Source organism: Pangasianodon hypophthalmus, chromosome 17 (assembly GCF_027358585.1).
Source record: "Pangasianodon hypophthalmus isolate fPanHyp1 chromosome 17, fPanHyp1.pri, whole genome shotgun sequence".
Taxonomy (NCBI): Eukaryota; Metazoa; Chordata; class Actinopteri; order Siluriformes; family Pangasiidae; genus Pangasianodon; species Pangasianodon hypophthalmus.
The window spans coordinates 3738537-3763358 of NC_069726.1; the positions used below are offsets into that span (position 1 = coordinate 3738537).

The 24822-nt window shown below is 37.0% G+C and overlaps 2 protein-coding genes across 3 annotated transcripts in view; one reads left to right on the forward strand and one right to left on the reverse strand.

Annotated features, from left to right (window-relative positions):
* The window catches only part of nf1b (neurofibromin 1b), a 70713-nt gene that overhangs the window by 16987 nt on the left and 28904 nt on the right, over positions 1-24822 (reverse strand). The window contains exons 34-40 of one of the 2 annotated variants that reach the window (XM_053241494.1): positions 22954-23100; positions 22174-22284; positions 3311-3743; positions 2436-2776; positions 1601-1803; positions 1401-1441; positions 249-383 (exon numbers count right to left, since the gene is read on the reverse strand). In XM_053241494.1, coding sequence (XP_053097469.1) covers positions 1422-1441; positions 1601-1803; positions 2436-2776; positions 3311-3743; positions 22174-22284; positions 22954-23100 — 1255 coding nt within the window. In that variant the 3' untranslated portion in view covers positions 249-383; positions 1401-1421. Of the gene's footprint in view, positions 1-189; positions 384-1400; positions 1442-1600; positions 1804-2435; positions 2777-3310; positions 3744-22173; positions 22285-22953; positions 23101-24822 lie in introns of those variants that run through there. The other variant, XM_053241493.1, reaches the window with a different exon arrangement.
* On the forward strand, positions 3753-13179 carry LOC113544949 (oligodendrocyte-myelin glycoprotein). Its single transcript, XM_053241496.1, has 3 exons — positions 3753-5189; positions 7000-10087; positions 11155-13179. The coding sequence occupies exons 2-3, from the start codon at positions 9693-9695 to the stop codon at positions 12404-12406; spliced, it is 1647 nt and encodes a 548-aa protein (XP_053097471.1). The 5' UTR covers positions 3753-5189; positions 7000-9692; the 3' UTR covers positions 12407-13179.

Consider the following 24822-nt stretch of genomic DNA (forward strand, 5'->3'; position numbering starts at 1 on the left):
AGATCAGAGTTGAGTCTAGAGGAATAACTGCTCCTACTAGAATAGACCTGTGGATAAATCCCTATATTCAGGTGATGTAATAGAATAGAAACTATAAAGATAACATTCAGAAGCCAAGCGTCTGAACGAACAAATATAGACGTAATTTGATATGATAAATTATATTGCTAGAATCATGGCATGTCGTACTTGGCCCAAACTGCCCCAGATCTTGGCCTGGATGGACGGGTACATCTGCTTCTCGTTGATGGTCATGGTGATGAGCTTGTCCAGGATGGCGGTGACCCGCTGGCGCTTGGCATCGTCGTTGTGCTTGCAGAAGCGGACCAGGTTGAGCAGCCAGGGAGTCATGTACTCCAGACAGAGGTGTTTCAACTCGATACCTGCACACAGCACAAAGAAATCTAAGAAACATGTGTTTCAATTTCCTCAACAATAACAGCTACTGATATACACGTCTGTTTTAAAAGTGATACAAAATCAGAGATGAGAAAACTGATGGTAAATTACTATATTTCCTGGACTATATAGCCCATAATGTGCGTCATTCTGCTAACAGATTTTGCAAATTACATAGCAAAGCAGCGCAAATGTTATATCATTTGCACAATTTTTGTACAATTCTAATATTTTCATTGGTTAGTGCTTTTAGATTAGCTGTGCTATGCCAGCAGTTGTGAGGACTTGCCTTGCTTTGAAAAGCTACTTATGAGTAAATGTTTCATCACTATAGATGGCTCCAAAGCTCCTGAATTATTAGTGCAAAAATGACTGTATAAAGTGAATCAATTTTTACACTTAAACAAAACTAAATTCAAAACTTCTTTGAAAAATTAGTGACACCCTCAAACAACTTTTATATGTAAATGCAAAAGAATTGTCAGCTTTATAAATAATTAATATTTTTAAATGTTTCTCAGCAAAAATCCTATTGCTCTAAATACTACTAGGTATGGAGCTTGGAAGCTCCACTACAAAAAGTATTTGAATATGAATATTGTGTATTTAAATTAATTACACATAAAATGAAATAAAAAATATTGTTTTTTCTGTGGTGTATTTAATAAATTTACATTTTTATCCATGCTTTTTCCTTTGTTAATTTGCTAGGGTTAAGATTTCAGACTTTAAAAATTCAGAATCCAAAATTTTGGGGATTTGTATTCAGGGTTCTGAACTTTAAAAATCTGAAATCTTACCCCTAGTAATTTCAAAACAAAGGGGAAAAATGGATAAAAATGTACATTTATTACATAATTAACAAATACATATTAAATTAAAAAATTATTTTAATGAATGTGTTGTGTAAATAATTCAAATATATGAAATTCTTATTCAAACACATTTTTTCAGCTTCAAAACTCCACAATTAAGTATCATCAAAATTTTCGGCCCAATACCTGGATGCCTCTGCCAGGAGGTTAAGACTTGTCTGTAGTAACTGTAGTAACAAATCAACAAAGAGACAGTGGGACACATAATGTATGTCTCAGTTTCTGGATTGAGGAGCGGTCTGAGATCCTCTACAGCCTCGTTAGACACACTGACCTTGTCAGAATTACAAAAAAAGAACAAAAGAAGAACACTGAGAGGCACTGACTGGACTTGCTGAAGCCGGAGATACACTCCTCGAGGAACTCCAGCGTGAGGTGGGGCTCATTGGCTGCCAGAGTCTTGCTGATGGAGACGATGAAGAGTGTGTTGTTGGCTGGGATGCACAGACCGGACGTCTCCAGCAGCTGGCCCTCGATCTTCAGGTTAAAGGTACAAGTTAAGGCGCACAGGAGATTATAGGCTGCTGACCTGCACACACACAAGAGTGTGAGAAGAGTGGAAAATCAATACTACATAAAAATAAGTACAAGTCTTAGGTATCTGATTAACACACCCAAACTCAAAACCACAAGTATCCTATAAATACTGCATTACAGCTTTCACTGAGGGTAAATACTCATATACAAAACAAAGGAATAAAACAACTGGGACGTGATGTAATTGTAAAATAATCAACGACACAATGGTGTGATGTAGTGGACTGAAGCAGAGTTACTGTTACTATAATGAAGTTGATCATTTTCCAATTTCATATTATCAGTTACATTACAGCAGCAGTCATTCCCTCAGCAGTCTCTCTTTTTTCCTCTTTCTTACAGTTAATAAAACAAAAAAAAAAGAGCTGACACTGGAGACTCCTTCCATAAATGGTAAACATCTCCTTAGTTAGAACTTCACCATGTCACTGATCACACACACAAGTCCTTGTGTAGATTGTTACCATGGAAATGATAAGGTATTAAAACGTAAAACTACTGTCAGAGCTGCTGTTATACAAGATTAATTAAGCAACACCTTCTGACCAATCAGAATCAAGAATTCAACAGCGCTATGGTGTAAAGCACACATGGTACTTAATGAGTGTGCTAACTGTTAGTGACCTGAGACTAGGGTCGGAGCTGCCCAGGTTGAGGAGGGCGATGTTGAGGAGCGTCCCTGGCACGTCTTTGGGCCTAATCTTGGTGTGCTGTGGGATGGAGTCGGGCTGAGAGAGCTCCCAGCGTGTGCGGATGTGGATGATGGAGTGCACAATGGCCTCGCACTCCTGGTGCATGAAGGTGAGCGGCGTGCCCTGGTTGGCGATGGTCAGCGTGAACTGGTTCTCGTCCACCAGGCAGATCTCCTCGATCTCCGAGGCGTAGTAGATATCATTGAGGAAGACGGACTGGCCCAAGACCCGTGTGCGATCTGCTGAGGTCACCTGCACAGCATTGGAGCCCACCTGAAGAGGGGCAGAGAGAAACATGCATACTTTATATCATGCTGAATTTTAAACACAATTTTCTATTAACTGTCATGTTAGGAATAAAATAACAATGTGCGCTGTTAGAGAAAAATAATCAGTGATGCAGTGGTGTGATGCAGCCCAACATGAAAGCTCCACTTAACACTCCGAAGCTGATTATTTTCCAATGTCCCAAAATATTTTAATCCTTTTTTACTATAGCAATTCACCAATGATTACAGTTTTATATTAAAGAATGACACATCAGCTTTTATCTGTTTACAGTCACATTTAATGCTGTGGAAGTTCGTCTCTTCACTTTCACTATAGCAGCTACAGAAGCTTATTAACCCTTGCAGCCAGAATTACCATCTGAGCTGCTGTTATACAAAATTAAACCCAAAACACCTTTAGACCAATCAGAATCGAGCATTCAGCAGCGCTGTGGTATAATTGTCTTTAAAATATCAAATCTTGTATAACATGCTTCAGAGGAACAATTCAAAACGTTCTTGCTCCTCGCCAGCTCACCTTGATGGACACCTTGGTGTCCTTGTGGGCCAGTTTGAGAGCATTGTGAAACACCTTGAGATCCTCCTCCAGGCTCAGTGTGGCAGCTGGAAGCTTCTGCTGCTCCAGCTCGATGTGCTCAGCCAGCCTTGCTGGTGAGTCGATGAAAAGAAGCTTCTTGCTGCCCTTCAGGCCAGTGAGGAGCCTCTCGTGGTACTTCGTGTACTCCCGCACCCACGTGTTACAGTTGTAGATGTAGATGGCTGCTACGTTCTCGTAGGCGAACCCCGGGAAGACGACAAACCACTTGGAGAGGAAGTCAGTCTTAAAGCGGTTGCTGGGGCCGGCGTGGGTCAGGTCTACCACTATCTCATATGGTTTGGCGTAGTAGGGCTTGAGGGTGAGCAGCACATGGTAGATGAGCAAGTCTCCGTTAATCTGGCCAGTTTTGAACCTGAAGAGGAGTAAGCAGGGAAAACGTTCACCGTGATGACTAGGCTTAATAAGTTTGGAAAAATAAGACAGGTTTTAGAAGAAGGGTTGAACGGGGAAAATATCTCTAAGCCTTTTTTTTTTTTCCCTGATCAAATATCAACACAACGAGCAGCTATGCTAGGCTGATTTTCATGTTTCACATAGATAATTGTGTCCCTGTGTTCCTGTACATGTTGTCACTCCAACTGTTTTTGAGCGAAGATGTTTTGATCTTTTGCCCTTGGAACATCTTTGTACAGGGTTTAAGAAAGTAATTCCTTTTTTTTTTTGTTTTTTACAGATATTTATATTATTAGGGATATTTTTAGATTTTTATACAAGGTAAAACTCAGTTCTGTTTCCAGCTAGCTATAATAACCAACATGCTTATCAAGCTAGCTGGAGAAAGACAGTCAAAAAAGCTGACAAGATTCCCCTGTAAAGCATTTAATTTTGTCACATTATAAAAAGATGGTCCAATTTCATTTCCCCTAACAGCTTGTTGGCTCAGTGCATCATCATCCTGTTTATGCTAATTCCATATGCAAATATTGTTTCTTTTTACAGTAAATGGGCAATTTTCTAACAGAGGTGACTTCCCTAAAATAATGAAAGAGGAACAAGATTGAGGTGCATGATGCCTACAAATTATTTGCAGGTGCAAATATTTGGGGCACATTTAATAATCATTTGATAAACCTGCTCTAAAATTATACTCTAATGATTTACTCATAATCTCTTTGTAGCTAGAGAATTAAGCACTCTGCTCTTCATGTTAGAACGTGTGTAGGAAAATAAACCCCACCTCTATGTCACTGAGGTGCTACAGCGTCAGACATACCTTTCTTACTGTGACTAGACATTTAGAATTTAGATTTATGCTCTAACATATATGTCATATGAATGAAGAGAGCTCCTCCAGAGTGCATCCATTGTAATTCTGTTCATTTATACAAGTAGATTTTATTCCATCAAGTTTATCATATCCATCAAATTCTTACATTCCCTGTAATTATTGTTAAAATGAGCTCATTAACAGAAAAAAGCATTTTTTCCAACATCATCTTCAGCAGCAGCTTAATTTATATAGGGCCTTCCCAAGGCCAGTGTCACTGAACAAATTATACAACAAGGATCACATAACATGAGACCCGAGTAACACTGAATCATTTAGAGGGCAAAGTATGAACCTAACCACACATGGCATGCTCATGCTATATGCAGATTTAAAAATATTTCCAATAAAACCACAGCAGAAGTGAAAAAGGGACAGGAAACGTGTCGCTTGTCTGTGCTATTCTGTGCAGCCCGAGCTATATCTCCTTATGCTCATCACCAGCTGCTTCACAGTTCACACATTGACTTCATCCGATAACATCTCCCTGGTGGTCTTAAGAGGTCACAAACAGCAGTCAAAGATTTAGAGGTAAGTAACAGCTCTTCATCTGTTACCTTAACCTACACCAGAGTTCGCTTTTTGGATTTAATTCTTTCAGTAGGATAAATGCTGAGGTGGGTGGTAATAAAATACAATTCATTTGCTGCTCTACTTGAGTCTGGTTATTATTTATTTATTTTAATCTGTGCTTTTTATTTCTTTCACCTAATAAACTTTTTTAGTATCAAACAGCTTCAAGGAGTCTAAATTCCTGACAAATATGATGATAATGAGACCTAATATATACCACTATAAACCATCTATTTAATATATACTTTGTATTTATCACAGCACTTTGTATTTTGACTAGCTAAGCTATTTGACTGCTTAAAAATACAGCTGTTGGTAGTTACCCTTAGCTATTCAATCTTTTCCCATGTTTCTTGGTTTCTCGGTTCCTTGGTGAAAGAGGCACTAATTTACCAACAGTAAGTAAAACCAGATCAGGATGCGATTTGTAAATCTTTTTTGTACTTTAACATTTATTCCTTAGTCAATTTAAATGTTTATGCTTGAAGAATTTGAAGCTCTATTTCAACTTTTACCAGAAGAAGTATTTAGATTTAGTCGTTTTCTAGCACGTTTACCCGAGTAAAGAATTTGAGTACTTCTTTCTCTGGTTAAATTAGATATATTATGTGACTTTACAAATTACATTAAAAGTTTTAATAAGGTAAATACAATTTTATTTCTTAATTTCATTGTAATTACAATTCAGTTGTGGATTTGGATAAATTAAAACTCAACAGACCAATATTCCAAAAGTTAGAGCTCATTAATTCACTAAAAGAATAAAAAATCTGTTGAGGATTATTAAGCTTATATCTTTAGAATGTTATTGAATTCAGTAGGGATCAGGCACTGCTGCTCCGACACCTCGCCGTACGAGTACTCGGAATCATCACAGAGTATTAAAACAGGATGTAAAAAGTAGAATGTAAAGCAGTGACTCACACTAAGGCTCTTGCGCCGCACATTTAGAAACATGAACACCACTGGAAAATCAAATTAACAAATATTTGCATTATTGAGTAGATTTTTGTAAGGAGTTGCTATTATATAAAAGTCTATAAAAAAAAGATAAACAGGTTACAGCCAGACTGTGAGACTTTTGGCTTGGTGAAATGTTACATTCCAAAATGTGTTAGACCAACTACATAACTGCTTTCCCCAAATAGTAGAAATAGAATTTGCATATGAAAATGGCTCATTAAAAAAAGGAGGAAAAATAAATATTCATGTAAGTGTAGGGACCCGTCAGATGGTGCTGTGGCTGAAGTCTGGCAGCCATTTTCATATTTTCTATAACATACTTTGACTCAATCATATATATATATATATATATATATATATATATATATTATTTTGTAGAAATGATGTAGAATTTTTTTCTAACTTACTTACCTAGGCTTTCTATAAAGTTACATAGTACTTATATAATATAGATATATAAGGAGCATGTGGAACACAGAGGCTGAAAGAATGGCTGTTGGATATGAAACACTGTTATGAGGATAAATATTTTCATGGTCAAATGTATTTTTTTTTTATTCTTTTTTACTGTGTTAAATTGAATGCTAAAGAAATATAGTTGATGTATCTTATTGGAGTTGGAAAAGAATCTTTAAGTCTCTCATAACTTTTCTTGTGGTTGAGATAAATGCAAATGAGAAACATATTTCAGTTGAAGAAAACCTGTATATAGTAAATAGGAAAATAATTCAAAATTCCACTGTGTGAGGGGTTTTCCCAGGGCACCATTCATTTAGAAAACCCTTTTTCTCTAACTGTCTTACAGATACCTGACAGATTCCAAAATGTACCATTTTGTGTGCTTCATTCTGCTTGTGAGTCTGGAAGGACTAAAAGCACAAAACACATCTTCAGTCACCACAAACGTATCTACGACCTTGACTACAAATGCTTCAACACAAACGACACCGGCCATAACCTCAACTACGATGACGACCACTCCACTCAGCAGTAGCAAACAAGTGTCAGATCAGCCCTGTAAGGAAGCAGGCTGCCTATTCAACCTCAAGGACAAAAAGGAAATGGCACTATGGTTGATAATTGCATCCCTCTTGCTAACCTGCCTTTTGATGCTGGTGATCATTACGTGCCTGGCCTGCAAACGCTGCCAAGGCACCAAGAACGACCAGCTGGTCGTGATGAAATCGTCCACAACCAGGAGAAACAGTGTAAATGGCGGGCTTTCTGAAACTGATATAATGTTGAAGGACTGCAGCTCAGTGAAAGTGGAGACTGAGACAAATCCAGATGAGCCACAGGAGCCAGAGGAGGTGGTCGAAGCAGCTGCCGAAGTCGGAAACCAGGTCTCCACCGAAGAGAACAAAAATTCAACCAATGACACCAGCGTGACCGCACCCACCCAAAAAGTCGACCAGTCTGGCGAAACAGATCTGAAGATGGAAGATTTGGAAAAGGCAGAATAGAAATCATCTTGGCATCACCAAAACACACGCAGCTCTGACTGCCAGTGGAATCAAATTCAAAGCCAAATTCTGTGTATGTGTGTAGTTTTGCTTTTGTTTCTGGGCAACCAATTTATCAGAGCTTTGTGCCGAAGTTAGAGATGACTTAATGTAATTGCTAACGTAACTGAATAATGTATTGCTTATGAAAATAATAAATGACTCAAGCAAATCACTGTTGAAAATTCCACGTTCTGTTGCGAGTTGTAATGCATAGAGTCAATAAAAAGTGTTGAATATTGAGCTGTGGCAAGCTCAACTGTATACAGACACTCAACAATGTGATTTTTTTTTAAGTGCTTTTGAAAGTCAAGAAATGGATACATAAATATATCTCAAAATGTCTTGTCTCTTTTTAATCTGGTTCTGTAATCTGGGCAAAAATGATGATGAATATGTTATCTATGATGAAGCAACTTTCATTAAAAGCTGCAAATGCAGAGATGTAACTCCAAATTTGAATAATGCCACTGGCTAGATTTGGCAAGTTACAGTGTCAGGAGGCAGTGTCAGTAGTAGGCACACTCGTTCAGCAAAGGTACTTTAACTGACAGTGTATTCTGTCTGATGGATTTTCCGCAGCTTCTCCAGTCCAGTTATGTTCAGTTTTCTTTCTACTTTTCAAGGTGTCTGATTGTATTGCAGTGAGTTAACCTATTAGTTGTGATGTGCATTAGCAATGCTAATAAGCTAAAATAAAGTAATGTCTAAAGACAACAGATTTAGAGACTTTCTGAATTTTCATACTTTTCCAGATCAATATAAGAAACTTGAACATGACCTGGAAAGCCTTCATACACTTAAAAGAATGTCCCTATTTCCCATAAATTTGGTGTGTGAGCAGGTCACTGTGGCCACAACAGAAAAAAACATGCACTTGTATTTGCGGGGTATTTCTATTCACCTGCAGGACAATACCTCATGATCCTTAACCTTTACTCTAAAGTAAAAGGTATTATTTGTCTCTTGTATTGTAGCAAAAAACCTGTATTATTATGAGGATATTTGGTCCCATCAAAGAGCTCCACACTCACCCATACAAACTGAGAGGGGACCGGATTAGTAAGCAGAGGACGTGGCACTGCTGGGCTGCACGGAAGAGCTCTTAAAGAATTCCGCTTTTCTAAAAGAACAGCCGTCAGGAGACAAAGTACCAATAAAAGGCCATTCAAAACTTCCGTCCTGGGTTGTTCCTTTCTCTACTACACACATACACATGCAGGCACATTTCCTTTTGTACGTTTACCTGCCTGCCAGCATAAGAATGTGAGGGGACTGCAAATAACCAGTAAGCTATAACTGTGCATAGAAATCATGTTTGTTCTGTTCCATTTAAACAAACGTGAGTTTACTGATTGCTACAAAACGGGTGTAAAGGATTTCCAATTCAAATTTCCAATTCAAACAGCAATTCAAAACAGGGCACTGGTCAAAAGTTGGATGGTGATGGTGACTGAATGGAGCCGGGCATCTCTGGTGCAATCTTGATTCTAATTGGTCAAAACGTGTTGATTAATGTTCTATAACAGCAGCTCTGAGAGTAGGGCTGGCTGCAAGGCAAATGACAGGAAAATAACATTGTGCTCTAATTCTAATACATTATCATTTCTACAGTAATGCTAACTCACCGGGACTTGTTTGTCAAACGTTTTCATAATTTAAGGAAGGAGTCTCCAGTGTCAATTCAGCTTCAGGAAAGAGAAGTTATCAGTAATAGGACAGGCTGCACTTTTGTCTTATTACTTTCAAGAGAAAGGAAAAAAGAGAGACTGTTTTATATCTATAACGTAAGTGATAACCGGAACTAACTTGTTTTGTGGATGTAATTATAAACAGATAAAAACTACATGTCAGTTGAGAGCATCACAAGACTTTTTTTTTGTCAAAGGTTAGGTATAACAAAATTCCTAGAGCTGCCCTGTATGCACAGAGAACAACTAAACCTCCATCACATTAAAGAAGTAGAGGTCGAAGCAAATAACTTAGGGGAGATGTGATGTGGGAGGATCTTAAAGTAGAAACAATGAAGTCAGCAATTTCTCTGCCTCTCCGCCAGCATGCAAGCAGGGGCAACTCTGCACTTCTCTCTCCTTCTGCAACGCCCACCCTCCACTCCTCTTCCACTCTTCCAAACTCACACACACATACGCACACATCTTTCCGCTCCACTGACAGCACGAGTTCGGACTCTGTTGTTGCTGCATTGGATCAGCGCAGGTGCCTGTACATCCTCTCACTGCACCACTGTGCCCAAGAACTGGAATTATCTTTTCTAAGACAAGACGGGAACAAAATAACAGCTGCAGTTTATAGTCTTGTAAAAGGAGGACAAAAGGGGGAGGGAAAGCAACTGGAGGGGCAAAGAAATGACAGGCGAGAGATGAAGAGAAGGTGAGTGATTCACAATGCAGTAGTATCCCAGATTAGGTACAGTAGAGCAATGCATCATCAATAACTTTATCGGTCAGCAATCTAACATGCAAAGCCAACATTTTCCCTAATCATTCTTTTAGACAGCTTACTACAGCAGGGATCAGCTCTCCAGCAATCAATAGCACATGCTGTGAAGTAATTCCTCTGACCAGTTAACATTCATTACATCGGCTGCCACAAATGAATTCACCAAATTTTAGTTAAATGCAGTACTAAGAGGATCAGTGATGCTGCAGTAGAACCCACATCATCCACCATGAGCATCAAGCATTATTAGCTCAATTTGTCTTTGTGTTGTTATAAAGAGCAAGTCACCCAGTTTGCTGCGACTCGTTCACCAGTGTACGTACTGGGTCATGTCCCAAAATGCATCTATTGCAAACACTAGTGCTTCCTCAGGCTCCACTGATGAACAAAATCAAATGTTTAACCTCTCTAAAACAAAAAGTAAGAATACCTTTGAATGGGGTGGATGGCAGTCAACATTTTGTCAAGAACTGCTGGATTTTTGAAGGATCCAGTGTGCAGAGGTGGCAGCGTTGCTAACAAGCAAGCTGAGGGAAAAAAAACACACCTTGGACTAGATAGCAAATTATTCCCCCTTATCTGCACCAAATAACACCAATCAAAAATACCACAGTCCCAACCTTTTGGTTTCTACTGGCTTACAAGATGTAGATTCATAAATTCACAGGTCACAAGACCTAGATACATAAATTCACACATAAAAGTTTACCTAGTTCACTGCATTTAGCTGAAAAAGCACAAAGTGTAGTTTTCAGATAGCTCCAGTAAGAAAACATTTACAAAAATTTTAAATGTTAAAACTAAACTGTAGATATTGCCAGCTCTTTAGTGTGTATTTGTAAGTATTCACTACTCAAAAGTGATCCAACCCTCATCAAGATGGTAGCTGAAAATGGCTTTTGGTAAAACGTGCAAGGAGGCTGATTGTGAAATTGTGCAGATGGTACTCAAACTACAAAGCGTATACCAACAATGAGTCAATTCACTGTCTCCCACAGGTGTGCACTGAAGATGCCTGAAGCTGCTCCACTGTCCTGTATACTGCTGCTGCTGCTTTTGCCCAGGTGCGTCAATGCAGCATGTCCCTCGGTATGTTCCTGTAGCGAAAGCGACAGAGAGGTGGACTGCTCCTGGAGAGGACTGAGAACCCTCCCCAGTGGCTTCCAGCTCAACATCCACTCTCTCAACCTGTCCCACAACCGTCTGGCTGACCTGGACCATGTCCTGGCCCCCTACACCCACCTCCGCACCTTGGATGTCTCTCACAACCGACTTTCCCGCATGCCTGCCTTGTTGCCCCGCTCACTGTGGGAGATTTACGCCTCAGGCAACCGTATCCGCCTTCTGGAAAAAAACGACACAGCATACCACTGGAACCTGCGTCTACTGGATTTGTCTGCAAACAGGCTGGAGCGTGTTGTGTTCATCAACAATACGCTACCCAGCCTGAAGGCTCTCAACCTTAGCTGCAACAAGTTCTGGACTGTGCCTACTAACATGCCCCGAAACCTGGAGATGGTAGATCTGTCGCACAACACCTTGGTACAGATCCTGCCTGGGTCGTTAGACCGCCTACCCAGGCTATCACACTTCTACCTACATGCCAATCGCTTTTCCACAGTGTGTGAAGGTGCCTTCGAGAAACTTCATGGATTAAGACTTATCACACTAGGAGACAACCCTTGGGCCTGTGAAGACGACTTCAACATCAGGTATCTGCTGGACTGGGCCAGACACACTTCAGCCAGTGTGCTGGGTTGCCTGTGCCACACAGGGTCAATATGTGGAGACGCTCAGCTTGCAAGGGTGACATCAGGGTGGTACTTTGCCTCCTACACACTTGCTCCACATGGTAGAGTGGGATGGGAGTTCAATCGTCTCCTGTCTGGTGTGACCACTCATTACAGGTCGGAAGAAGTGCTCACTGGCACTGAGTACACCAGGAAAGCTCCAAAACACTCCAGTTATCCAGATGAATCTTTTGGGCATGGTTTTCTTTTGACCTCCACAGAAAGCCTTTCTGCTACAAGCCTGCATATCCCGACAGATATGCCAGTCACAGAGGATCTCCTCACTACTGGTGGAGTCTCCACTTCAAGCACACGCAGGACAACCACTCTTCGCACTAGGAGTGTCAGAAGAACCAATCAGAAGCTGGGAAGAAATGCAAGTCCACATAACACAGCACGGTCTATGTTCACAGTCTCGCTAAGTGTGCTCTTTCTGATAATTACTGACCATGTCATGTGAGACACCTCTATAGCTTTGCTTCCATCATGATCTTTGTAAAAGTTCCAAAAACATACCTGATCGCATCGCATTTTCAATAATCTCCATGCTCTGTAAATGCTCCTGACTTCAATTCTATTAATCTTACAAATGAACTGTTTCTATATTATTTATTTGAAAATGAAAAGTAAGATCACAGTGACAACATGAATTTTTGATTTGAAAAATTAGTAGTTTCAGCATTAGGTTTAATCCATGTCGGGAAAACTGACCTGCATTTACAAAAGGAGAAGATTCTGTACCAAACAGAACAGAGACCACACCGGGGAAAATCATGAAATGCAATACAGACAGTAAAGATTTACATTTGTAACATGAGGACAAGGTTCACTTCATCTTTATCTTTTTAGTGAAAAATTTTAGGGTGTAGGTTTTTAAAGAATTAAACCCTGAATTCCCCCATCAACAGTGTGTTGCAGCCATGTCATACTGATATGCAATCACTGTCCAATCACGGCAATAAGCTTAACTGAAAGTATAATTTCCGTGGAGGCGTATTCCTCTTGTTGTATTGCATTTCACTTTTTCACAGTGTGGTTGATTATCTCCATAGTTACACTCCGCTACAAATAAAAAAACAACAACAACATGGTATCTCGGTTGCTAACTACTATAAACTTTGCTTATCTGAGATTTCTCTGATAATGACTTGCACATTGATGTAGTTTACCGGCACGGCTGCTCTGGTTGTATAGCTGTTGAAGATTAAATGAAGTTTGTTTTTAAATTTGTGACACCGGAGATCTGTGTGCTTATTTACAAAAACATATCACTTTTTTCGAATCCAAAAATGGGTGCGTGTCCCGGCCAACACGTTGGCAGATTTATGGGAAAAACTAAAACCAGGCCCTCGATTTAAAAGTAAAATGTTTGTGTATCTTCCAGTTCCACTTTCCACAGAAACACCAGCAGGGGGAGGAAGAAACCCAAATTAGTGTACTTCTGATGAGCCAATGGGTTGAACAAGGTCATCTCTGAATGGTGTGTTATTCTTATTGATTTTAGGTGTATACAGTATTATACCATGATATTTACAAAATCTTCCATAGACTACAATTATATAGTTATGTTCTTTAGCTTTTGTGGGGGAAAAACTTCCCTCTGAAGCACTCATCATCAAGTTCCTCACAGTCGAATGGATAATACATAAAAGCCAGAGATAAATCAGCTTTCTGTGCAGCAAATAAGCAACTTTCATAACACCCTGCAGTGTGGCTTGATTGGTGTCTTGAGTACACGGGCAAAGTTGTTTGTGTTCGTAGTTTGGCTACACACCTGCTTATGACGATTTTCTGGCTTCTTCACTCAGACTATGCAAATCTCCTGCATGTCATTCACACCTCCAAGGTTGCTAGATTTTTCTTGAGTAGACACAAACACTTGCCTTTTAAACCCGGAAAAAAACAGGGACAGAAAAGCGATCTGAAGGAAATAGCACGTGTCTTTGCTGTCAAACGTAATAAAAAATAAAAAGACTAACAAAATGCTATATAATTTTGAAGATGGCAAGCATTAAAAATAAATCCACACGAATAGTCCTACTTAATCTTAGTCATTAATTACATTAATCAATCATTGTAAAATTCACATCATTATTCAGCAGTTTATAAAATAGCACTTGATCCAGCACATCCTATTATTTCATTTAATTTTTTTCATATCCCGTGCCAACAGTTGCTGCTAACTGATGAAAAACAAAAAAGACTATATTATAAGATGGCCTCTAAAAATGCAGGTGTTCAAGAGATATTAAGGGTATGCAAAAAATAAATTAATTAAATAAAATAAAAAAATAAATAAAAATAAAAAATAAAAATTTTCTTTTCACATAAAGATCTTCACTATAAGACATCTTCTAATCAATCATCTAATCAATCAAACCAAGTTACTTATTCTAAACCTAAAATAAGTTAATCTTATAAGTTAAGATACTTTCAAGAAGTTTTAAGACCTACTTAATTTTCGGTGCCACCACATTTTAGATGCCACCACATCTCCAAATGCAAAACAAAAACAAAGCTTTAATCAAATGAAACTCTGCTCTGGCTCAACTAGTTAAGTGCAAAGCAAAGCGTAGCATCTGCGTCATGTGTCATGATGTCAGTCTGGCTATAAAATGCCACACAACAGCAAAGATAACACAGAACAGGAGGTGACACTCCAAGACTTATATTTGCCTTAACCTCATCAACTGCTGCATAACAGGTGAGTGATCTACATCCTACAGTCATACTTTACAACATTATAACTGCCGAATTCTAAAGTATTAACTTACTGCAATTGGGTTTCAACAAAAGAGGATCAGGATGTTAAAAAGATGCACTTACATTTCATTTAAAGATCTGGATTAAGACAGAAAACACAAACAAGGTTTCAAAACAAACATAAATATAGGCTGCCTTTTCTGAAGTTCTGAAACTTTAAGAATAATTAATTATTCAGAAACCTTCACAAGCCAAATGCTTTGCTTGTGTTAATCAATCTATAGTTAAAAGTACAAACACACAATATTTATGAACGATCATTTCGTTCATTTAGAGAGACTTTGATCATGCAAATTTAGCACAGGTGCATCGAGTACGTTGTGAAAAATTGTAAAATAAATTTGCTGGAGCTTGTAAAGACATTTATATGTAGAAAAAATAAAGAAGAAAAAGAAGAATAAAGAAATCTACTGTAGGAGAATTGTATGTATGTACCATCAGCTCCAAAATTACTGGCACCCTTCATGAAAACTGTATATTTTAGCATTTTTTGTTTAAATGTCCTTTGAAAAATCTAGCTATATGTGAATTGGCTAGAAATCTAGGAATACGTGAATTGAGAAATGTTAATTATTAAATGTTTAGTAACATGTTAGAAATTGCTTTATTTGAACAAATGTAATCTAAAGGCAAATCGATCACTCTAATTATAATCAATCAATCTAATTATACAAACCACATTTTTATGTTTTATAGACATTTTTTTTTATGTTTTTATGTGCCTTTAAAAAAAACTCACTCATTTAGCTCACATGCAGGTTTTCCATTAGGATCTGAAAGCGAGCTGTTAAAAGGCTCCAGAAAAAATGCTGTTTTCTTATCTATCTTTTATTCTATATTATTATGTCTATTAATTAAACTTTAATAAAACATAAGAAAATGAACATGCTCAAAAATAGGTTGAGTGCAAAATTATTGGCACCCCACAATTACTATTTCTAGCCTCCACTTGACAAAATGGCAGCGCTGAGCCCCTTCCTGTAGTGTCTAAAGAAGTTGGAGACACTTGCAGAAGATCTTGGACGATCCACTAATTTAAGATCATTAATAAGATCACTTATGATTTAAGATCATTTATATTCTTAGGTGTGTACATGTGGATGACCCTCTACAAATCACACAGGTTTTTAATAAGGTTCAAATCCAGTCACTGGAATTTTGTAAAGGCAGTCTCTGGTCTATTTTATTTTTCTGTGTTAAATTCAATGTGTGTTTAGAGGCATTATCTTCTTAAAGGATCCATCTACAAACAAAGTAAACAGGCTTTGGGCTAAATATTAATACTTATTTTTTTAAATACTAGTGAGATTTATAATGCCAATTCATGATCAGCCTTCACAAGAGCCCCTGAGCCACATTTTACATAAAGTTTAACATTATGTACATTTTGTACATGTGTTACATTTATTTAACATTTTACATAAAGTTTGGTTTTTTTTGCGCTGTACTGTAGATCCAGTGATGCTCAGTGGAATTAAGGTGCTGCATTTTGTAGGGTTTCTTTTGTGCAAATGTTCTAAAAAAATCTTGTTCTTACAGAGGACGCCTTTAAAAGTTGCTTTTGAAAATTGCATGAAGGCAATATGCTCAGACATTTATATTCCAGAAAATGTTAAACCGTTCCTTTTTTAAAATAGTTCATTACTGCCCTGAAAGGTATTTTCAGCTGATTATGTATTTTAATATCCATTTCTTGGCTTATGCAGACAACCATCCATGGCTTTTTTCCCCAGTGGTGATGGATGATAAAAGGACTTTATATGTACGCTTTTTTTTTTTTTTTTTTTATTGCTTATTTATACAATGACAGACAATATAGTCTGAGGTGACAATAGAGTTAGTTTGCGTAAAACATTTATATTTCGTGTAAATGTATATGCTCTACTGTTGCTGGTGTAGAATGTTGGTTACATTATTGTGTGTAATGTTTATTTTACATTTTTAACTATAATTAATTAAAACTCCAATAATTCTGGAGCTGACAGTATCTGCAACCTATACCACATTTTGTATATTAACCATAACATCAATCTTTATCATTAATAAAGCAGCTTGATACAATAACAATAGCTAGGTCTACCTAATAATATAGTCATTTTTTTAAAAATTATTTTACAACAAATAACAAAGTAAACTACAAGGGTAAAAGAAATAAAAACAAGAAAAAAAGCTGAAGGGCTGAATTTCGGTTTATTCAGTCTGATGATATACACTGATCGACCCACAAACTTCGTTCTTGTACTGTTATGAATGTTACAATTGTGTTTCTCCATAATTCAATCGCTACCTGAAATCAGTGCTCTAAGTCTTTGTGTTTCGTTCTACAGGCCTGAAGGAACAACGAGATGGGGCTCAGCGTGGCCACGTTTCTACTGCTTTTGCCTGTAATGTGCAGCATTTTTGGGGGAGTTGAAATGCAGAACAACAAGCCCACCAACAGCACCAACAGCACCAACAGCACCATTCAGTCCTCCGACACCACCACCAGGGCATTCACGACCACTCTCAGCATCACCACTTCCAACTTGCAGAGCAGCTCTCAAACAAGCTCTGGATCAGGCTACGGAGGTACAACCACCAGTGGGGCTCTGTCCACCAGCTTCCCCTCCACAGGTGGAAAAGTTCTGCTCCTTTTCACTGTGTCGATCATCTTCTCCATGGCATTGCTGATGGAGTAGTGGACACAAACCAGCTATCTTTCCCGCCGGCTCAGCAGCTAATGAATGCTCCAAACACTCAGATCACCTAATAATAATCTAATAGCCGAGTAGATTGGGTTGATGGAATCCTTTTTTGTTTCTTTCTAAATTATAACATCATACAATATAGGCTTATCACTTTCTATTTTTCTGTAACAGCAATTAATTATATGATTGACATACTACTTGTACTTGTATGAACTTCTGACTTTCAATTTCAAAACAAGACCAATGATCCTTCTTTTCTGCTCAAGGGACACAAGGGCTGTAAATAACCAAAGGAACTTTCTACGGCGCATGAAAACGAGATGGTTCATCTCAAGGGGTTTATCTTAAAGAATAAATCTGTATCTATTGCTAGTCAACTGGAAAAATATTAACAGGTCTACAGAACATCTAAAAGACAACTACCATGATGTAAATTGATGTAGATGGTTTTAAGGGTCATGTAGATTAAATACTTTCTGTACAATTATCCTAATGGAAATCTGTTTGCTTATTTCAAAAGAAAGTATCACTTCTATACATTAAAGTTCAGGTTAAAGGTGTATGTATATTGACCAAAATCTGAAGCACTGAGAGAAAGTGATCAACGTGTGGTAAGATCCCAAGTCCATCCGTAAAAGTATCTAAAGCACCAGAAGGGGGAGGAAGAGATCCAGCTAGATTTCTGAACTGCTGATGAGAAAACATCATGAACAAGTGCCTCATCGCATCTCATAGCATGTGATTTTTTTAAATTACATTTTTGGAACAGAACTGATTATTATTTTCATTTGCTTAATAGTCTAAACGAGACCTCATTACCTCATCTAGAGATAATCAATAAAAAATTTGAAATTATTAGAAATAACCCTGAAAATGTCCCTTATAGGGTCTGTGGGAACTCTCAGGGTCTGTGACACAGCCTATAAAAAAATAACTAGGTTAGTTTAAACAATAATGTTTGTTTAAGCTTTTTTTTACACTAGGGATTTTTAAGTATTCTTGCTGACAACCAGAAACACAATCTGTGAATAAATTTTCTACGTATACATCAATATTGTCTATATAACTACAGACGTTTTTACTCAAAATTTTTATGAATCATGATGCACGGTACAACGTTCACAACGTTTATCCATTTCTTTCATTTTAAGCCAACCAAAATGATCTTCAAATGCAAAACCAAAACTCTAATCAAATGAAAGTGTGTTGTTTCCAGTACCCACGTGCAAAACAAAGTGTTTGCGTCATTTGACATGACGTCAGTCTCGTTATAAAGCACCAGAAGACAGTCCACATAGACAGAAGGCAACACATCTTTTGTTTTTCGTGTAACAGGTGAGCAACTAACATCATACAACATTACAATACTGATAATAACAGAATAAATATTGAATTTTAAACTACCTATTTACAGTAAGCTAAATTCGGGAAAAATGTGTTACTAAATAATGATTATAATGACAGATGGGACTGTTGTGCTTACAAGATTTTCATTAAGAGTAGCATTAAAGGCATTAAAGGCTGCAGCATTTTGCAAAAAAAAAAAAAACTGTACTGAAATGCAACTAAAGTAGGTCTGTGCTCTAACATCACCTGTGCTCTAACCTCAAAATTTAATTAAAAAAAAAAAAAAAAAATTAACCAATACACATTTAATTAAATTGGTTAATTTGAAACAAAAAAGTCCTGAAATGTAACAGGTTATCAAGAATGCAAACATTTGCTTGTAAGAAGTTTACCTTATAATGCTCATTATGTTGTTTATTATATATATATATATATATATATATATATATATATATATATATATATATATATATACATACAGTATTTAGTTACAATCTTTTAATTAGAAAATGTATATTATAATAATTTCTCTCAACTGAGCTCAGTTACTTGGGCAAAATTACACTAATACAGATGAAGTTCACGGAATTTATTTACTGGTGTTTAAAAGCCAAGAAGTTCTTAATTCAAGTCCTTAGCCTTTCCTTTCTGCTAAAACTGTCAGCTAATCTAAACATCTTAAAATCTGTACTGTATATTAACCAACACATGAATGCTTTATACATCTTAAGATCTACTAGTGAACTCTAAACTAATATTATCGCCAAAAAACTGTACTAAAACTGTACTAAATCTAAAACAGCTAAGGTAAGGTGAGATGTAACATTACCTGATGTAGCTTGTATAACTAGGCTACATCTACCATTTATTTGCAGAAAAAATGAGCTAGCTTTATTAAAAAAAAAAAAAAAAAAAAAAAAAAAAAAAAAAAAAAAAAAAATACGGCATTCTTTTAATAATTTCAGCAAAAAAAGTGTAATTTATAAAGCTAGATAGAACTCCATGGCTGTAGCAATGTGATTTTGGGTCATACATAAATGTTTTAGTCACAGTCTTGGAGGTTAATTTTTGGTTGATTTTCTGTTTAAAATATGATTAAAGACTAGGATTTGCCTACATACTTTCTTTATTTCATGATGCACTACAGTATTACCTTATCAACTGTGTGCACCGTTAGCAAGAAAAAACTGAAATAATTAAATAAAAGGGCAAAGTGCCATGAGTTGTTGTGTTTTATTCTACAGGCTTGAAGGAACAGCGAGATGAAGCTCAGCGTGGTGTTCTTGGCTGTAATGTGCAGCTTGGTGGGACTGGGTGTTTCACCTCCACCAAACCAAAACACCACTACCACCATGACTTCTTCCATATCAACCATTTTAAATGCATCTCTCTCTGGATCAGGTTCTGGTGGATCCAATGCACATTCAAGCACCAGTGGGGCTCGGTCCACTATCTTCACCTCTTCCGGTGGAAATGTTCTGCTCTTTCTCACCGTGTCCATTGTCCTCTACATTCCACTGCTGATGAAGTAGTGGCTCGGACACAAACCGGATATCTCTCACACCAGCGCGCCAAGTAGTGAATGCTCCAAACCCTCAGATCACCTAATAAGAATCTAATGACTGAGTAGACTGGGTGGATAGAATACGGTTTTGTTTCATTCTGAATTAAAAGTCAATACAGCAACTTTCTTTCTCCAGTAACGGGAATGTGCTTTACTATCCTTTGTATTTATATGCTCTTTTAATGTGCTTAAACTAAATGTTAACACACAACTAAGAATTTAGAGTGCTGTAACTGCTGAACTTGTTGATGCTGCTTATGTACTGTTCTTTCATAACAAGTCCATCGATTCTTCTTATCACCACAAAGAACACAAGAGCTTGGGAGAACCAGTGGAAATTTCTAAGGAGCATTGCTAGTCAACTGAACAACCATCAACATCAGCGCATCCAAAGGAACCTTATCAAATGCCTATCATGATGTAAACTGATGGAGATGGTTGCATGCTTTCCGTACAGTTATGACAATGGAAGTTTGGTTATTTCAAAAGAACGTATCATGTCTATATAGTTTCTTTAAGTTAAAGGTCATGTAGATGGACCAAAATCTGGTTTATATGCAGCTTAATCAAACAGGAGACACACAAAGTGAATGTGGTCGATACATGATAAGATACCAAGTCCATTTGTAGAAATGAAAGGTGGAAAAATTCTGCTTCTTTTCTTTTTTTGTGTTCATCATCCTCACCATTCTAGTGGCTCAGACACACTAGCTATCTATCAAACCTGCTCAGCAGTTAGTCAATGCCCCAAATCTTCATATCAGCTGATAAGAATCTAATAACTGAGTAGATTGGGTTGATGGAATCCTTCTCTGTATCCTTTCCTTTTCTTTATTTTCTACTTTTCGGGTTCTGAACTTGATTAGAATGTCTACATTTGGCTTTTAGTCTCACAATATTGGTATGCAATAAATACTAGCATGAAAAAGAGTTTTGTAACTCTGAAACTCACTGTCCTGTTGTTCTTTCGCATCAGTAAACTTTCTTAAGTCTAAAGCCTCAGGGTTTTTTTTTGTTTGTTTTAATCCATCTCTCATTCTCAGAGATCTTTAGTCATTTGGGAAATTTACTAAGAGCATATCTGCATCTAAAAAAACATTAACATGTCTTTATATCATTAAAATAACTACTTGTACTTAATTGGTTGGCTGTAAATATTTGCTTTCCTTACATTCTTACCTGTGGGGTTCCTCAAGGATCCATTCTAGGTCCTGACCATTTCTTTTTCCCCATTCTCAGTTCATTCTATGCAGATGATTTACAGCTGTATCTATTGCTAAAACTAAATAATTTGTTCCTCGAAAAAAAAAAAATTTTCAAGCTAAATGAAACCAAAAACTGAGGTCACACCATTTGACCCACTTTTTTTTGATCCACCTTTCAGAAAATTAAGGCAGCATGTACAGAGCAAGAGTGCATAAAAAAGACATTAAAATATCATCCAACCAAAAAGTCTAAATAAATAGCATATTTAAGTTCATATTTAGCAAGTCTGACTCAGGGTGGACAGGGTCTTAAATGAAGCACCAGACTAACACAAATAACACATCCATTAGTGGCAGTTTATGTACTAAAAATATTTTTTACACCAAGCAGTCTCGGCTTCAATACAGTTTTTTTTTTAATACTGTAAAAATAAGGCAGGAGATGGAGTATGTGTATAAAACTGTCCCCTAAACAAAAAAAAAACCCTAAAACCTGCACTCTATTTGGAAGTTAACCATCACATGAACGCACGTATGAATCTTAATAATTACCAGCCTTGTGTGTATAAAAAGTTAGTGAGCTCTGAAAAAGATGAATTATTAAATATTTGCAGATTGTCTAATTCACCAATGCTGTTCATGAACCATTAAAATCTCTTACCTGCGGGTGACGTAGTAAAAGACGGGGTTGCCGTTCTTGGATGTTCCTGCCTGGTAGAAAATGTTGAGGGTTTTCAGTGCTTTGAACTCTTCTTTTTCATGGACCTGGTGCCTGATAGGAAAAGTGAAAATTAACCAGGGGCTTACCTGCAAATCTAGAAGGAGGAATCAGGATGAGATGCTTAAGACATTATTTAAAAATGTTTATTTGAGTAACCTTTCAATACTTTTTGAATTTCCCATTCAGTAATGGGAAGTGTAGCAACATTTTGTGTGAATTCAATCTAACAAAATTGTCACGTTAAAGGCATCTGGGATCAATCAGAAATTTTGGTTTTGGGTTTTTTTTTTTAAGATGATCAGATCCCAATTTCTGATTTAACTCACTACACAGTGCACATAACTCAGTTTTATCAGTTTGAGCTTCTAGTAAAAGGTGCAAATGTGGACGAATCACAATTCTCTCTTTTTTTTTTTTGACGAACACATAAGACATTTGGGTTTGAGATCAAAACATGAATATGAGACAATATATTATTAAACATACTGACAACACAATAAAAGACTTCATCAGGGGAAAAAAGTGGAAGTTTTAGACTGGCCTATTGAATATGCATTTCACCTGAAGGGAGAAACCCCCAAAATATACACCATACATCAAAGCCATATCATATTTTTTGCTGCAAAATAAACATATCCAAGGTAAAGATGAACATGAAAGTGAATAGGGGAATGTGAAGAGAAGTAATTAGTCCAGTATCTGTGTTAAGGACTTCATTACCTGGTCATGAACTCTTCAAACTTGGAGCTGGTGAGGTTCAGGCTGGACCAGTGTGTGTCAGCTACCGGTTTGTGTTCAGGAGGTCCGAGGTAGGCCAGGAGAGTCGCCATCTTGTCAAAGGGACGCCGACCCACTGCTTTATGATCCCTGAAGAATTACAAAATCAACAATTTTTAAGCAAAGCCACTTTGTGTTGTAAGACCAGCAACCAAACACTAATACAATGGACTATCAAATAAACTGAAGAGGCTCCAAAGAAGAACGCAATCATCCTGTTCGAAATATATAGACTCTTACTCTACTTTATATTCTCATTTTAAACTGTATTACTCTTATTATGGCTGATAAATTAAACTGGAATTCTGTGTATACTGTAAATCAGGGGTTCGCAAACTTTTGGTAGCCCTTTAGCAAGGCTAAAAAAACTGAGTTTATTTTAAGCCATATTCAAATATTAGGTTCAGTACTCAAATGTGTACAATAACATACTGGATATTTACTGCAGCATTTGATTCCTGAACATTCCACAGAACATTTTATATACATATATGTATATAAATTTTATGTATATTATTAATATTTATTTATATTATTTATAAATGACCTAAAATAAAAAAAATTAACAAATTTAAAAATTAAATACCAAATTTTAACATGGAACTGGTTTGAAATTATTTAAAAAATTTAATTAAAAGATACTGCAATATCTCAGAAAATATTTGTGATACAATTTATCACAATTTCGATATTATATTGTCATATTGCCCAGCTCTGTTTATAAGCCCACTTGTTTTTGATCTAATGAAGCTTAAAACAGGCTACAGGCTAATATCTATAAAAATTCTATAATGAATATAGCTTGGGATTTCCACAATTTTAAGAAAACAAAAAATATCATAAGCTATCAACTTCATGGCCTCCATAATTCTTAAATGGAAGAAGTTTGGAACAACCAGGACTCTTCCTAGAGCTGGCCACCCGGCTAATCTGAGCAATCAGGTCACTCTGGTTGAGCTCCAGAGATCATGTGTGGAGACGGGAGAAACTTGCAGAAGGTCAATCATCACTGCAACACTCCACCGATCTGGGCTTCATGGCAGAGTGGCCACACAGAAGCCTCTCCTCAGTGCATGACACACGAAAGCATGAGAACTGATGAAATCTGATTTTTTTTTTTTTGCAATTTCCAAGAGGGCTTTCATGTGTCTGACAAATCTGGTTTTTGCTTTGTCATTATGTGGAAAATATAAATGTGAAAAAAATGAAGGGGTCTGAATACTTTCTGAATGCTCTGTACAATAAATATAGTTATAATAAATAAAATAAAAGTGCTTTAATTGAATTTAATCTGTGTACAGACGCAGCACTTCTATTCGTTTTCTCTCCTTTCTAGAAGTTGTTTTCCTGACACAAAGTTTTCATGAGTCACCAAGATTTGCCTGTCAGGCATTTCCCAGGAACACCAGGATTTCTTTGACTGGCTCTGGGCAGTAAAAAAAAGGAGTGCATTTGAAATTTTGTAAATTTTTTGTAAATTTTCAGCAAATTACCTGAGAGTTGCCTGCTTTACTATTAACCCTCATCATTCTCTTTCTCTCTCACGCTTTCTCTCTCTGTTTTCCTCAGTCACCCCCAGATTCCATTAATAATATGGAAATCCCTGATGGTGATGGAGAACTTGAACTTATGTTATATGTAAATAGCTTCCAATTGGTCATAAAGTGCACTTCAGACAGCATTATACCAAAAGTATTGAGCACCTATAGTTAATAGAATCCCTTTTTGTCATTTAGTTAAAAAAATTAAAGATGGACTTGAATAGCAATGACAAAAAAAAAAAAAAAAAAAAAAACCCTAAGGCGACAGACT